The 14,590-nt window shown below is 53.5% G+C and overlaps 2 protein-coding genes across 3 annotated transcripts in view; one reads left to right on the top strand and one right to left on the bottom strand.

Annotated features, from left to right (window-relative positions):
- Positions 1-10,379, top strand: part of Pom121c (POM121 transmembrane nucleoporin C) — a 23,170-nt gene extending 12,791 nt beyond the window's left edge. For both annotated transcript variants that reach the window (XM_010618996.3, XM_010618997.2), the window contains exons 6-13: positions 2,942-3,033; positions 3,590-3,663; positions 4,252-4,376; positions 4,465-4,567; positions 4,728-4,901; positions 5,694-7,382; positions 8,530-8,652; positions 8,935-10,379. In XM_010618996.3, the coding sequence (XP_010617298.1) occupies positions 2,942-3,033; positions 3,590-3,663; positions 4,252-4,376; positions 4,465-4,567; positions 4,728-4,901; positions 5,694-7,382; positions 8,530-8,652; positions 8,935-9,032 (2,478 nt within the window). In that variant the 3' untranslated portion in view covers positions 9,033-10,379. The remainder of the gene's footprint in view (positions 1-2,941; positions 3,034-3,589; positions 3,664-4,251; positions 4,377-4,464; positions 4,568-4,727; positions 4,902-5,693; positions 7,383-8,529; positions 8,653-8,934) is intronic.
- Positions 10,324-14,590, bottom strand: part of Nsun5 (NOP2/Sun RNA methyltransferase 5) — a 5,221-nt gene continuing 954 nt past the window's right edge. The window contains exons 3-10 of the mRNA XM_010618998.1: positions 14,160-14,334; positions 13,961-14,069; positions 12,510-12,648; positions 12,305-12,420; positions 11,864-12,042; positions 11,502-11,712; positions 11,282-11,422; positions 10,324-11,196 (exon numbers count right to left, since the gene is read on the bottom strand). Of these exons, the coding sequence (XP_010617300.1) occupies positions 11,094-11,196; positions 11,282-11,422; positions 11,502-11,712; positions 11,864-12,042; positions 12,305-12,420; positions 12,510-12,648; positions 13,961-14,069; positions 14,160-14,334 (1,173 nt within the window). The 3' untranslated portion in view covers positions 10,324-11,093. The remainder of the gene's footprint in view (positions 11,197-11,281; positions 11,423-11,501; positions 11,713-11,863; positions 12,043-12,304; positions 12,421-12,509; positions 12,649-13,960; positions 14,070-14,159; positions 14,335-14,590) is intronic.

Here is a 14,590-nt window from a genome sequence, read left to right on the forward strand (position 1 = left end):
CTGGGGATCGAACTTAGGACCTTGTTCTTGCAAGAGAATTTGTACCTGTACATAATATATCTTAATTCTTTTTTCCTCGTTTCCCCTCCCCTCCCTTCAGTCCTTCTTCCCCTTCATATCTACAAAAGCTTTGTTTCCGCCCCCCATTCTCCTTCCCAGTTGAACATTTTCTTCCTACTTCCCAATATCTGTCATCCATTTTGGTCCTCATTTACGCATGGAGACAAAACCCCGCTGACTTACCAAACTGCCCAGGTTGGGTTCATCTTCTGCCTCCATCTCTCATAGTGCTAGGATCATAGATGTGCATCACCACCCTCAACTATGCAGTTCTTTTTGCTGTGTGAACTCTTTCAGTTTGGGCCTGTAAGAGCAATTTCAAACCTGCTTCTGTATCCTTTTGGTTAGACACCAGCCGTCTCTGCTAGTTATTTTGCTTTTTGCTCCTGTCCTCCCAGAGTCCATCTCATATAGCTCCACCCCAGAGGGAAATTCGTTGTTTCTTCGTATAGCCTTGATTTCTTCCAGTGGAAAGAGTATTAAATAACACAGTCTGAGTTCCAGCAGAAATAGATGTACAGACCTCCAAGAAAGAAGAATCAAATCATTGTTTAGAATGATATTTCAAATTCATTTTTAAGATGTCATAATCTTGATGTAAAATTTCTTTGATTTTATATTTTTATGTATTATACAAAAAAGTAGGTTCATAATAACTTACTTGCTGGGATATGATACATGATTATAAAATAATATCAATGTCATTATTAACAGTGAGGCTTTTGTCATTCATTTTACCCTTAGTCTATGTCTCTGAATACTAGGGATATACAATCAAAATATTGTATCTTAAAGGAACATGAATTAAGCCACTTGGTTAGGCTGCTGTCTTTATCTACAGTGAGGTTCATGAATTTGGTATTTTTAAGGCTGTGGTGATTTCTTTGTTTTTCTTTCTTTCTTTTTTTTTTTTTTTTTTTTTTTTTTTTTTTGGTACCGGGGATTGAACTCGGGTCCTTGTGCTTGCAAGGCAGCCCACCGAACCGCTGAGCTAAATCCCCGGCCCTATTTGTTTTTCTTTTTGATATAGATTATTTAATTCCAAATTAAATTATTCCAAAAAAACATATCAAGACAAGATACCGAGAAATCCAGTTTCTCTCCCTTTCCACTTCACATTATTTCCTTCCTATCTTTAAGCATGTTATGGCTTATGTTGTGTATCGCTGCCGCTGCTTGTCTTCTGCTCTGGGATGCCTGTCTGCCATGCCACCCTGCTTGGGAGCCAGCTGATTATAGACTGAAACTTCTACAGACTGTGAGCCAAAATGGACCTTTCCTCCTTTCACTTTGGGTGTTGGTTGCTTTGTGTCAGCAACGAGAAAAGTAAGATTAAAATTTCTGACACAGTAGCACAGTGGCCTGGTTTATCTGCTCCTCTGTGGAGAAATGTTGTGTTGTTTCAGTCTTGTGCTGTTACAAACAGTGCTGCGAAGAATATGCTTCACCCTTGGCAGCCACACTTCAGGGATAGAGTCCTGGAAGTCAGGGTCCCAGGTCAGAGGTGAGATAGATATGTGTAGAATCTTGCTTCCCCTCCGGAGAGCGTGTACTGTCTACATTCACACTGGCATGTTGGAGAGTGGTGGTGAGGTTGTCGTAACTCTTGAGTTGTTCCCAAGTGGCAGGTGAAGAATGGTGTCTAATTCTCCTCTCCGGAATGACTTCGACCACCTTTTCATACGTTAGTGGATTATTCTCAGTTTTCTGTCCCTTACTGTTTGTATCTTTTGTATATTTCTGAAGGAGGATACTTACATTTTCTCATTTTCAAAAGCTTTTCATATGTTAGGAAAACCTATTCCAAATGAAGCTTTAAAAGTAAAGTTGAAACCGCAGAAGTATCAGAGGACCCTGGGTTCATGAGCACCGCTGCTGGGAGTGTCAGTTGTTTTCTGTAGTGGATTGTGGAGGACTCCATCTGATTAGAGGAGCTCATGCCCTTTTTGCCATCAGGCTCTGTTATGGACTGAAAGAAGTACAAGGACATTGATTATAACATTTTATTAGCAGAAGCTTGGAAACAATAACTATGTCCCTTCTCAGGGGCTTGGTTGAATAATATCATTTCTGTAAGCATGAACTAGTATGTAACTGGGCCGGCCAGGGATGTAGCTCAAGTGTGCTCAGTCCTGAGTTTGAGGTGCCAGAAAAAAATACCATGTACCTATTAGAAATAAGACAGCTTAATAGATGCTCCTGTGAATGATCTCAGAAATTTATAGAGATATGTATGCCTGGAATTTCACCTACTTAGGAGGCCAAGCCAGGAAGATTGCAAGTTCAAGGCCTGCCTGGGCAACTTAGTAAGACCCTGTCTGAGAATTTTAAAAAATAAAAAGGCCAGAGGATGGAGCTCAGAATTATAGAAAACAATGCACAGAACTGAACACTTGTTTCAGCCACTGGTTTTTTAGTGTGCATGTGTGTGACTCTATAGTGTTCTCTTCCCTTCTCATTTTTAATCTTTTAATGGGCACAGACTGATTCTTAGAGAATACAGTATATTAGAAAGTCAGTGTCGCATCCTTCTTTCCAATATATGGCAAAGTGCCTTCATTCCTTCTGTGTTTGTTAGCATTCCACTACCTTTCTAGACTCTTCTTTTGCTTTCGTAATTAATACTGGCATTTGACTCTTCAGGGACCCCACCCCCTTTCTTGTGACAGGGTCTCACTGTTTAGTTCAAGCTGTTCCCTAACTTGCTGCTATCTTCCTGCCTCAGCCTCCCAAATGCTGAGATTACAGGCAAGTGCTCCCACATCTGGCTTTCCAAGGATCTTTCTTCATAAAGATTTTCTTAATCACTTAAAAAGAAACTTTGTCTGCAGTGATGAGTAGACCACAGAATGACAGCAGTCCTGTCTCTCTTGACTTCTAGCTGCGGAAGAGGAGTGGACCCACTTCCTCCCCCTTCTCTAGTCCTGCCTCCTCTCGCTCCCAGACCCCAGAGAGGCCTGCCAAGAAGACCAGGTGATGAGCACCTCCTCCTCTTACCATTTGCTGAGTGGGCGAGTGAGTAGGCAGAAAGGGGGCAAATGGACCCAGTTCTTGGCCTTTGTGTGACTGTGACTTGTGAGTCACAGGACTGCAGTGCTAGAGAAGGCCAGTGAAGGGTCCGGAACTGCCCTCTTGCCCTGCAGAGGCCTGTGCATGCCTCCTACTCCAGCCAGGCCACTGGGGCGCAGGGCGGGTTGTGTCTGTGGGCAGGAGCCCTCTGGTCCTGGCCCTGGGTGCTTTGTGGCACTGCCATTCCCTCCGGTCACATCAGAGCCTGGCATTCTCTGGACTTGTCAGATTGTAAGTTTTTGAAGGTTTGTTTTGCTCTTGGTGTAAGACAAAAGGTTTTCCCTGGCCTTAATGAAGTGCTCCCTTCATTTCTGCAGGAATTTTCTTTTGACCTTTTTTGTCCTAACGTACTGGTGAGTCATGGCCTTTCAGTAGGGAGGAGAGTATGAGGCACTATTTATCCAGTGCTTAGGTCCAGAAGTCTTTCTGAACTGAATTCTGCCTTTCAAAATCCCTATAGAGAAGAGGAGGTGTGTCATCATGCCAGTTCTTCAACTCCACTGGTGACAGACAAGGAGTCCCAGGGAGAAAGGGGTGAGCTGATGCGCAGCACAGTGGCGGTGGTGGGGGAGATGAGGAGATGCAGATTTCCTGCTTTTGAAAACAGGTGGAGTAGCACTCCTGCCCTGCAGAGGTGATGGTGGGAGAGGGGAGAAAGCAGCCCTGAAGTAACTGGGTCGGCCTGGGTCAGCTTGGCCTGAGGTATCTGTGAGCCACCCAGGGTGGGGCCATTTGGGAAGCAACTGGATGCAGGCATTTGGAGTTGTTTTCTCTTCATTTCCTCTTGACTGTTGGAAATGTACTTGCAAACACTTCCCAGGTATCCCAACTGTGGAAGAGAAAAATCTTTTCAGAGACCCAGTAACAACTCTGTTAAAAACTGGGCTAAGCCGGGCATGGTGGCCATGCCTGTAATCCCAGCATTTGAGAGGCTGAGGGGAGGTTGAGGCAAGAGGATTACTGTGAGTTCAAGGCCAGTCTGGGCTACATAGTGAGTTCAAGGCCAGCCTGAACTATATAGCAAGACCCTGTCTCAAAACCAAACCAAACAAAACACCAGTGGCTAGACAAAACTCCATTCTTGGGAGAAGAAAAGAAGCCAGCACCTCTGTTTCTCTTTAGTTGTCGAGTCAAACACCTGCAAGCAGCAGAACTCATGGACTTCCCCATCTACACCTGGCAGCTCTGGGCGGCGGAAACGGAAGATTCAGCTGCTGCCCTGCAGGCGAGGGGACCGGCTGACCTTGGTATATCCTGCCTGTTGTCCTCCCATCAGTCCTCTGTCCGGGGAAGGCTAGATGCATGTTTCCTGACCTGTCTTGTTTTCACTGGCAGCCTCCCCCGCCTGAGCTCGGTTATTCCATCACCACGGAAGACCTGGACCTGGAGAAGAAGGCTTCACTACAGTGGTTTAACAAAGTCCTGGAGGACAAAGCCAGTAAGTTTTCTTTTCTTTCTCAGTTGAGAAATCTGCTCAGAGTTTCACTGAAAGCTGGGGGGAAACATTCTGGACAGGTCAGACTAGCCCTGAGCTTCCCGTGCTGTCTGGAAAGCGTTCCCAAGCAAGACAGGAGTTTCATCTTGTCCTTCTTCCACAGATGCTGCCTCGAACTCTGTCACTGAGAGCCCAGCCACCACGCAGCCTTCTTTCACTTTCTCTCCACCTACTGCGGTGCCCGAGTCCCCACTGGCATCCCTCCTGGTGCCCAGCTCGAACCCCCTGCTGGAGAGCTTGAAGAAGATGCAGAGTCCCCCGGGCTCGCTGTCCTCAGGTGAGCAGAGCACCTCTGAGCAGATACAGAGCTGGGCCTGCGAGACACATCCAGCAGCGGGTGCTGGGGTTGTTTGTGAGTTCAGACCTCCTCTGCCTGCCAAACCATAAAGGTTGTACTGCTTCCAAATTCTCTATTGGAAAATGTGAGGGACAGTGTCCTGCCTCACAGAAATAAAGCTGGGGAGGGCCGCTTGGGTTTGCAGTCCACTTGCCTGGCTGCTGTCATCTGTGAAAGGAGAACGACATGGCCCTTGTGGGATGTCTACAAATTGAGTGCAGCAGTGCCCTTAGGACATTGTGGGCTCCTAGGCCATAGGCCCTCACAGGGTCATGCAGGCCCATGCCTTCATGGCAGGCACATGCCAGACACGTGCCCTTGGCTTTGCTGGAGAGTATGCCACTGTGGTGTCACCTCTCCAGGGCTCGGGCATGCAGGCTGAGCTTGTGGTTGCAGCCCTGTGCTTAGCACTCAGTTGGTAAAGGGGATAGGTTCATCTTCGGTAGATGACCTTTGGCGTCTAGGTAAGTAGCTGGCTTCTGAGGATTGCACTTCCCTTCTTCCTCACGCTCATCACCCCCATGAGGCCGTGTTCACTGTCCGTCTGTCTGTCTGATGGTCTGTGGAAGTAGGAATGCCTCCTTGATGGCCTTGGTGGGACTGTGGCACAGACTCCTTCAGTTGCTTGATTTGCTCTTGGATCCCCAGCACAGTGGTGGCTCTGGGAGGGCACACGTTGCACACTACCCCGTGGAAGTCTTTGGAACTCACCTGTCTTCCTCTTCTTCCCAGAACCTGCAGGAGTGGCAGCCTCCGTGGCCTCTACACCTCCAAAGACACCCAGCCTCCTGACCCCTGTTGCTTCTTCCCTGTCAGGATCCCTGCCAGGCACCTCTTCAGACACAAAACCCACCGCCACCCTCCTGGGGTTGGCCCCTGCTGCCTCCATGGCCCCAGTCACTGACACCAAGCCACCTCCAGCTGCTCAGGCCAAGACACCTGCCAAAGTCCCCGCACCCCCCAGCCCAACTCCTGCTCCTCTCCCCAAGCAGAGCGCACCGTTTGAGATGCTGAGCCCCCCGCCTTCCAGCTCTGCTGCCCCCGCTGCTGCTCCCAGCCTATCTTCTGCCTCTCCCATGTTCAAGCCCATTTTTGAGCCACCACCTAAAGTCGAGAGAGAAGGGCCCTTGCCGTCTAGCACCCCTCTCGCAGCCACTGCCTCCAGTACCACCCTGCCTGCTACGACCAGCACTGCAATCCCAGCCTTCAAGCCCATCTTTGACAGCATGGGGCCACCTACATCTGTGCCCTTGTCAGCTCCCTTCTTCAAGCCAACACCTGCTCCGGTCACTACTGCGGCTGCGGCTGCCCCTCTCTTCCCTGCCCTGTCCACCGCTGCCTCCACAGTGGCTTTTGTCACCACAGCCAGTACCTCCACAGACTCTGCTATGAAGCTCACTTTCAGCTTCAGGTCAAACAGCGCGGTCAGCGCCCTGAGCAGCACGACCAGCACCACTGCTTCCACCTCTCAGCCTTTCCTCTTCGGGGCCCCTCCCACCTCTGCTGCCAGCTTCACCGCCACTGTGCCCTCCATTTTTCAGTTTGGCAAGTCTCCCACCATGCCCGTGTCCACAGCCATCACTAGCTTTGGCCAGTCCCTTCCCAGTGTTGCTCAGCCAGCCACCACCAGCAGCAGCAGCACTACTGCTGGCTTTAGTGGCTTTGGTGGCACCCTCACCACCCCAGCCCCAGTCACCACCAGCCAGTCCACACTGACGTTCAGTCACACGGCCACACCGGCGTTCAACATTCCCTTTGGCTCAAGCGCCAAGGCCCCTGTCCCACCTCCACCATACCCAGGGGCCAACCCCCAGGCCACCTTCAGGGCCACAGATGGGCAGCAGCAGGGCTCCTCCACGCCAGCCCTCGCCCCTAGCTTTGGCAGCTCCTTCACCTTTGGGAACTCTGTGGCCCCAGCTCCGGCTCCCACACCCACCCCAGCCCCAGCCCTGGCCCCTGCCCAGCCTGCCTTTGGCAGCTCTACACAGTCTGCATTTGGCAGTTTGAAAGCTGCTGCCTCTGTGTTTGGCGCCCCTGCCAGCACGCAGCCAGCCTTCGGCAGCACCACAGCAGTTTTCTCCTTCGGTGTGGCCACCACCTCGGGCTTCGGAGCCACCACCCAAACCGCCAGTAGTGGGACCAGCAGCTCTGTGTTCGGCAGCTCCGCTCCATCGCCTTTCACCTTTGGGGCGTCAGGGGCCATGGCCAGCAGCAGTGGGGGCTTTGGGCCTGCGGTGGCTGCCCCAGGCACCAGCTCCACCTCGGGAGCATTCAGCTTCGGAGCTGGACAGAGCGGGACCACGGGCACCACCACCCCCTTTGGTGGGGGCCTGACTCAGAGTGGCCTGGGCACAGCCAGCCAGAGCACACCGTTCGCCTTCAACGTGGCCAGCACCCCTGAGAGCAACTCTATGTTCAGAGGTGAGTGGGGTGGGCCGGTGCCCGAGTGATAACACATGGCTTTGGAGGAGCCCCTGCGAGCCTCGTGACCTTCCTGAGGACATGACACTGAAGTGTTTATGCCACAGGCTGGGAGAGTGAGCACTCCGGGCCTGAAAGAGTGGCAAGGTGTGTGCACGACACAAGCCAGGCTAGGCTAGAGGTGTAAAGAGAAGGTATGCCAGGGATTAGTTCAGTGGCACCACACCTGCCTTGAAAGCACTAGGTCCTCAGTTCGATGCCTGGTACTGGAAAAAAGATTGAACCATAGGGTGGCAAGGCAGACAGTAGACAAGATCACCGCAGAAGCTTAAGTAGAAGATTGTGGTTCTAGTTGCTGGTTAAAGGTGAACTTTGGTCCTGAGAGCGTCTGTGTTCATTGATTAGTAGCGTGCTAGGGTGACATGTGAAGGGAGGGCCTCTTGGAAGTCTTTTTGGACCAAGAGAAAAAAGCATAAGAGGGAAATGGGTCTGCCAGGTGCTTCTGTGGACTGGAACACTGGACCACATGTCCAGTGAGGCCATTGGTGCAGAGCCCTCCCTGCAGTTTCCAAGGTGAATCTTTAACAGGAGCCGCGCAAGACCTTGTCAAGCACAGAGAGCAGGCAGTGGCCGGCACCACAGGGCATGCCCAGGAGTGATCTTGGGAGATGGCAGATGTGGGCTGGAGGTGGCGAGTTGCCCTCAACGCTGAAAGGCACCCACCATAGGGCACAGTTAAGAGTGGGTGGGAGTAAGCCAGCCATGCCCAGTGAAGGTGGGACCGACTGGCAGTTGACAGCGCTGACAGGATGGGGCTAAGTGACAAAGTCAGAGGAACTGGGAGTTTGGGAGAGGAAGGAAGCAGCATTGGTAAGCCAAGAAGCTCCCTGTCACTCCTGTACCCCAAGACCTGTGAGACAGCCTTCCGTGTGGGGCGCTTGGGGCTGGTGAGTACGGAAGGGAATGAGGGGCAGGAGATGGCTGCGAGATGACTGCTGGTGGTAGAGTCCTCTGTCAGGTTGCGGTGTGGGGTGCAGGGCAGGTGCCCTGGAGCCACAGAGCTCGCCCCCGAGTTGCAGGCAGCCAGCGCGCCAGGCTCCCTGCCATCCAGTAGCTGGCCAGCCTGACCCTCCTCTGGTCATCCTAGGAACCTCCACACCCACCTTTGGACAGAGCGCCCCCACCCCTGGCGTGGGCACAGCAGGAAGCAGCCTCTCTTTTGGGACACCGTCAGCATCCACCCAGGGCTTTGTCGGAGTCACACCTTTCGGTGAGTGATGGCTCCCATGGCGTGGGGTGGGATGTGGTGCAGGCTCCCTGGCCCTCAGGCCTGTGGAGATTGGGCTCTGGGTCTGGGCAGCAGAGCTCAGAGGAGCCCTCTTCGGTGGCCGTGCCCTTTTTTCCGGCACTTTGCATCTTGCTGAGCCTCTCCTGCACAGGGTTGCAGCACCTTTGGGAAGCTCTGTTGTTGGCCTGGCTTTCCAGAGCTGAGGCACTAGAGATGTGTCCTCTGGGAGAGCTGCCCTGATGAGACCTTGTTGAACCTTTCTAGGATCAGCGGCCCCTTCCTTCTCCATTGGTGCGGGATCCAAGACCCCAGGGGCTCGACAGCGGCTGCAGGCCCGAAGGCAGCACACCCGAAAGAAATAGCCTGTCTGTCCCTGCCCCTGTCCCCTCACCCACATCTGGACCTCAGCACCTGCTAGGAAGAGCCTCTGACCCTTCAAGTTCCATACAGCAAACCTATCCCAGATCTGGCTTCAGCCACCAGGGCTCGTGTGGCAGCTCTGGGCCCTTCCCTCCCAAAGGAAGCAGGTGTCAGGGAGGGTAGGGGGGCCAGGGCAGAAGCTCGCTGCAGTTACTTGAAAGTTGCTCTGGTGAGGCTGGAGAACTAAAGAAACACCTGTACATACTGTCCACTTCCCCAGCTTGCTTAGTGTGCAGCCCAGCCAGGCGCCTCCCGCCTGCCTTCTCTGAGCGCCCTCTTGCCCGGAGGATGCAGTGTGCCCATGGATTGACGCTTTGGATGGGTTGGGGAAAACAGATCACCCCTAAGCTTTACCTGCTTGGCTTGGCTATAAGAAGTGGTTTTCTTCCTCTGGTCCCTTTAGGGGATTCTATTTCCTCATTTCTTGCTGCTTTTTCCCTCACTGGTTCCGAGGATTTTACTCCTTTTTCCATGACCTTGAACCTAGCTTTGCCTTGGAGAATCCAGTGGGTGCTGCTCCTGGTCCACTTCCTCCTGCTAAGTCTGAGGTGGCTTTACCTCCAACCCTCTGCCAGTTTGGCCCCTAAAAGCATGGTGGCTCGAGACTGTTAGCCTGGCAGAGCTGGGGGTGAGCCCCACGCTCCAAGAGAACTCCTGGAACAGGCAGGATGCTTCCCGCTTTCAGCAGCCTCCCCCGCCCTCTGGTCTCCCGGCCTGTGTCTGCCTCTCTGGGATCACGTGTCCCAAGCCTCGTCCTGTGTTACTGTCTGACGCTTGTGTCTGTTGCTCTTTGAATCGAGTTTGGAGGAAGAATTGAATTGTATGTGTGGCGGCATGTTGGTAGTGCCGGACCTAACTGTCTCGAGTCTCCTGGGCCTGGTTAATAGAATGTGGAAAGTGGCCCACGTGAAGGCCAGTGCTGACTTCTGAATTTTGCAATGGTGTTTTGACTTTTAATGGCTGGCAGCCTAGGGGATGGGGTCGAGGGAAGCAAGACCTCCCCTCCACTGTTCTCCCACTTACCTGGCCTCAGCACAGGTGAGACAACCCTGGGACACAGCGGGAGAGCCATGCCGACACAGCTCACGTTCTGCTCGTCAGGCGGTCACCGTCCCCCACAGGGTCCTCTGCACTCTGCTCCCAGACCCCCAGGCCCAGCGCCTCGCTGCCACGCCCATCCTCTTTGGGAGAAGTATGAATGCGTGTGTCTAAATTAAAAGAAATATTTAAACATTTTTTAACAAAATAAAAATTTATTTTTGTATTTAAGCTAAATTGCCTTTTAAATTCCTTCAAGCTTGGTTCATTGAGGTGGTTGTCTAAACGCTATGGACTAGAGATTAGCAGTATAGTTAAGTTATGCCTGTGTGGAGGGGCTCACTGCTCACCAGGACTGGAGCTCCTTCCCGATTATACAAACTTAATCCTTATTTTATAAATAATGTGATGTAGGTGTGACTAGTCCCCTCCCCCTTAGTGACTGAGATTGAATGTGGGAAGAGCGCAAGGCCTAGGCCCCACAGGGTGGGCGCGGGTCCAGCAGTGAAGCCTCAGCCTGGCCTTGCATCAGGGCCCTCAGCTGTGGGGTCTGAGCCAGCTGACCTCCCTTCCCGGGTGGGCGCCGAGCATGTGTGCAAGGACATGCACAGGACAGGAACAGGAGGCTGGGACTTACTGGTGAGATTTGGTTCCTGCTGGGGCTAGTGGGCATTTTTAGTATGAATGTGACATTTTTCTCCTTGCTTATGTCATAAGAATAAACAAACTGTGATCCATCATAAGAGTGTCTTGTCTTTTATTTGTGTGGCAGCAGCACTTCTGTCACCAGCAAGAACACAGTCCAGGGGAGGGGCCCACACGGCTAGGACATCCCTGTCCTTCCGGTGGGAGGAATGGGCTGCCAGGCAACTCCCCTCCACTTCCAGACCCCTGCTGCAGCCCGGGGCTCAGTGTGTCGTCTAGCAGCTGCCTTCCCTGCAGGTCTCACTGCCGGCTGGCACCTGCTACGTGCTCTCATGAGCTGCTGTTTTCCGCCGCCTCTTCCTCCTCTTCAGTGTGGGGCTGGGCACAGGTTCCGGTGCCGGCACTTCAGCCAGTGAGGGTGAGCTGCAAGGCAAGGACAGAGGTCAGGGGACCCCTGGCTGCAACCCCCGCCCCGTCCCCCAATCAGGCCCTGCCCCCCACACCTCACCTGGGCACGTCTGTCCTTTCAATCACAGCAATGAAGAAGCCGCCAGTGAGCGTGGTCGTGGGGGAGGCCCGGAGGCAGTGTTCAGCCCCTGGGAAAGTGCCGAGGCCTCGGTGCGGCCAGGAGGGCAGGATGGGCGCTAGCCTGTGGAGGGAGAGGGCTCAGCCTCACTGGGGTGGTGGGCACCCTGCGCCCTCCACACCTTGCCTGGGGCCCGAGTTACCGGAAGGCCCCAGAGCTCTGCTGCAGCGCCTCTCGGACCACGTCCTCGTTCTCCTCCTGGCTGAGGGAGCAGGTGGAATAGACGAGGCGCTGCACGGTGGGGAAGGTGAGGGCATGGCGCAGAGCTCGAAGCTGGAAGGCCGCCAGGGCACACAGGCGCTCCTTGCTGGGCGGCTCTGCACCAGGCTCCTCCAGCTGCCGGCTCAGCATGCCTGTAAGAAGAGTCCTCTGTACAAACCTGCAGAGTGCTGAGTTCCAAGCGAAGCCCCGCTTCACAGGCCGGAGCCTTTGCCCAGTCCCACGGCCCAGTCCAACTGGGACCAAAACTAGGCTGCAGACCCGAGCCCAGCCTCCCCATCTCACCAGAGCCGCTGCAGGAGGGATCCAGCAGGATGTACTGGACCCTGGCGTAACGTGTGTCTGTGGGCGACACTGCCAGGAAGTCCTCCTCGGCCAACTCGCAGCAAGACACTCCAGCGCGGGCCAGCAGAGTGGCCATAGACGCCAACCGCTTGGCATCCAGGTCGAAGGCAAAGATCTTCCTGGGGGAGAGGACAGAGCTGGGGTGGACCGAGAATGTACAGGGCTCCTAAGGGAGGCCATATCCGCCATGTCCCACGCTGACATGTACATTAGGTCCGGACATGCAGGAGGAGTACTGAATACACATGTGGCCAACTGGCCAGGCGTGAAGCAGCCCCCAGGAAGCTTAGCTTGGGACTGCCCCCACTCTGTCCCTACTAAAGATGTCCTTATTCCCCCTTCAGAGTACAGCGTCAGGCTCCGCCCCTTCCCCTTCCTCACCCCTGGTTCTTCAGAAGAGCTGCCAGGTGACTGGTCTTGTTGCCTGGGGCAGCACAGGCGTCAATGACATGGGAGCCAGGTGGCGGGGCCAGCAGCATGGCTGGAAGGCAGCTGGCCTGGCAGAGTGGAGCACAGCAGCCCATGAACAGAGCCAGGGGGTCGGGGGAGCCTGCACATGCTTCCCCTTCCCACCTGTCCTCCCTACCTTATCCTGCAGGATGAGGTGACCCGCCTGGTACAGAGGGTGTTCGTGCAGATCTGTTTGCGCAGGAAACACGAGCAGCTCAGGCAGCAAGGGATCCAGAAAAAAGTGCTTCCCTTTGAGGGCCCGTAGGTCTTCAAGGCTGCCAGGGAACACAGACCATTGTTCAACCTTTTCTAGTTTCCTTCCATGCCAGGATCCCCTTTGCTCATCCTTACAGGCAGTATTTAAACTCCACACCTGGGGTAGTAGCACATGCCTATAATCCCAGCACTCTGAGACTGAAGCAGGAGAGTAACAAGTTCAAGCCCAGCCTGGGCAATTTAGTGAGACTTTGCCTCAAAATTTTGAAATAAACTGGGAGCAGTGATGCAGGCCTATAACCCCTCACTCAGGAGGTTGAAACAGGAGGATCACTGTGAGCTTAAGGCCAGCCAGAATTACACAAAAACAAAATATAATACATAAATTTAAACAAATTGTCTATGCAGGGGTGAGTGGTGTGGCCCAGTGCTAAGTGTTTGCCTAGCATGTATCAGGCTGTAAGGTTCAAATCCCCAACACTACAAAAAAATAATGAAAAACAGCTATGAACAAATTTCAGACCACCACAGAGGCGGTCGAGTCAGTAGCTGAGACAATCCCGGTCCTCTATCTCCCAGCAGCAGGGGCATGGGCAGGTGACCTCAGCCCCAACCCTATCTCCACCTGTGCTCTCGTCACAGGAGGCACACAGATGAAGAGCGCTAATGTTCGACACACTTGGCACAAGTGAAGTGCCAGGAAACATTGGCCAGTAGGTGCTGCTGACCTTTCCCAGAAAGCACAACCCTAAGGGGCTCCTTTCCAGGGTCGGGGTGCAGGGGAGGCAGCACAGCACTGCTCCCTGATGGCTGAGCTCAGCGGCAGCCACAGTCTCCACACCTCTCAGCAAGGAGCACCACACGCCCCGGGACCACCACAGCCTGGCTGGGGACAGCACGTTCCAGATCAGAAGGCCACCAAGCTGTGAGGATGCACTTTGAACCTGAATGTCACCCTCCGTGCCTGGCCATAGCAGACAAGGCAGCATTCCAGAGGCAGGAGGAGGGAAGGGAAGGGAAGGGGAGAGGTATAAGCAGCTGCTCAGAGGCGGCAAGGGACAAAACAGGAGGTGGTGAGGCCAGGGGAGAAGTTCGAGCAGGGAGCAGCAGCACTTCGGCTGAGGGGCCTGGGAAGGAGCTCAGAACAGTGCAGTACCAAGGTCGTCCTCTCCGCCACAGTGAGATGCCTTTAGCGCGTTTTTTGAAAATTAAAAACAGATACTCCTTTCGTCATTTAAAAAATTTCAGATTACCTGTTGTGGAATTCTGGTTTTTTTTTTTCCAGTATTTTTTAGAACATATTTGCAGTGCCTAAGGATTTCATTCACAGTGGAGAGTTAGGAGGGCAGATGGGCAGGATGCTGAACTCACCTGGAAGCCCGGCCCTGGTAGGAGAAACCTTTCCTCTTGAAATAATCCACTGCATCATCAGGGCAGGTCTTGAGAGTGTTCACTCGCACAAAGCGAGGCACCTGGGAGGCTGGAAGGGAGCGGCCGTGAGCACAGACGCCTTCCTTCAGGGCCCGATGACTGTCATCCTCCCCAGGCCCCAAGATTCCCTCCAGCTCACCTGGGCCTGGCCTGGACCCCGCTTCCAACAGGTCCTCATTCCTGCTCACACCCCGATGAACCTTGAGCCGAGCCAACTCAGCCTTGAGCCTCGCCTGGTGCCGGCCCAGCAGAGGCTTCCATCGGCCCCCGCCCCCTCGAAAGCCCTTTCCCAGCAACAACTCATACACTAGCACCTGGGGAGAGAGAGACAAAGACAAAACAAGACAGCCCTGGGCATTCACTCCTTAGAACTCTAAAGAGGCTAGAGATCCTGTCCAGATATGGCAGAGGTGGTCTCTGGTACATGAACAGCAAGTAAAGGTAGATAGAGGTCTGGACCCTTTCTTCAGGCTGCTCACCAACAGAGCCCTGCCCTTCAATTCTGTGCCTTGCCAACATTCCCTTTCTGTTTTCTTAGTCTCACTCACTGTTTCTTGTTTTTTGTTTTTT

Source organism: Fukomys damarensis, unplaced genomic scaffold, assembly GCF_012274545.1.
Source record: "Fukomys damarensis isolate Sample0158 unplaced genomic scaffold, DMR_v1.0_HiC HiC_scaffold_17, whole genome shotgun sequence".
Taxonomy (NCBI): Eukaryota; Metazoa; Chordata; class Mammalia; order Rodentia; family Bathyergidae; genus Fukomys; species Fukomys damarensis.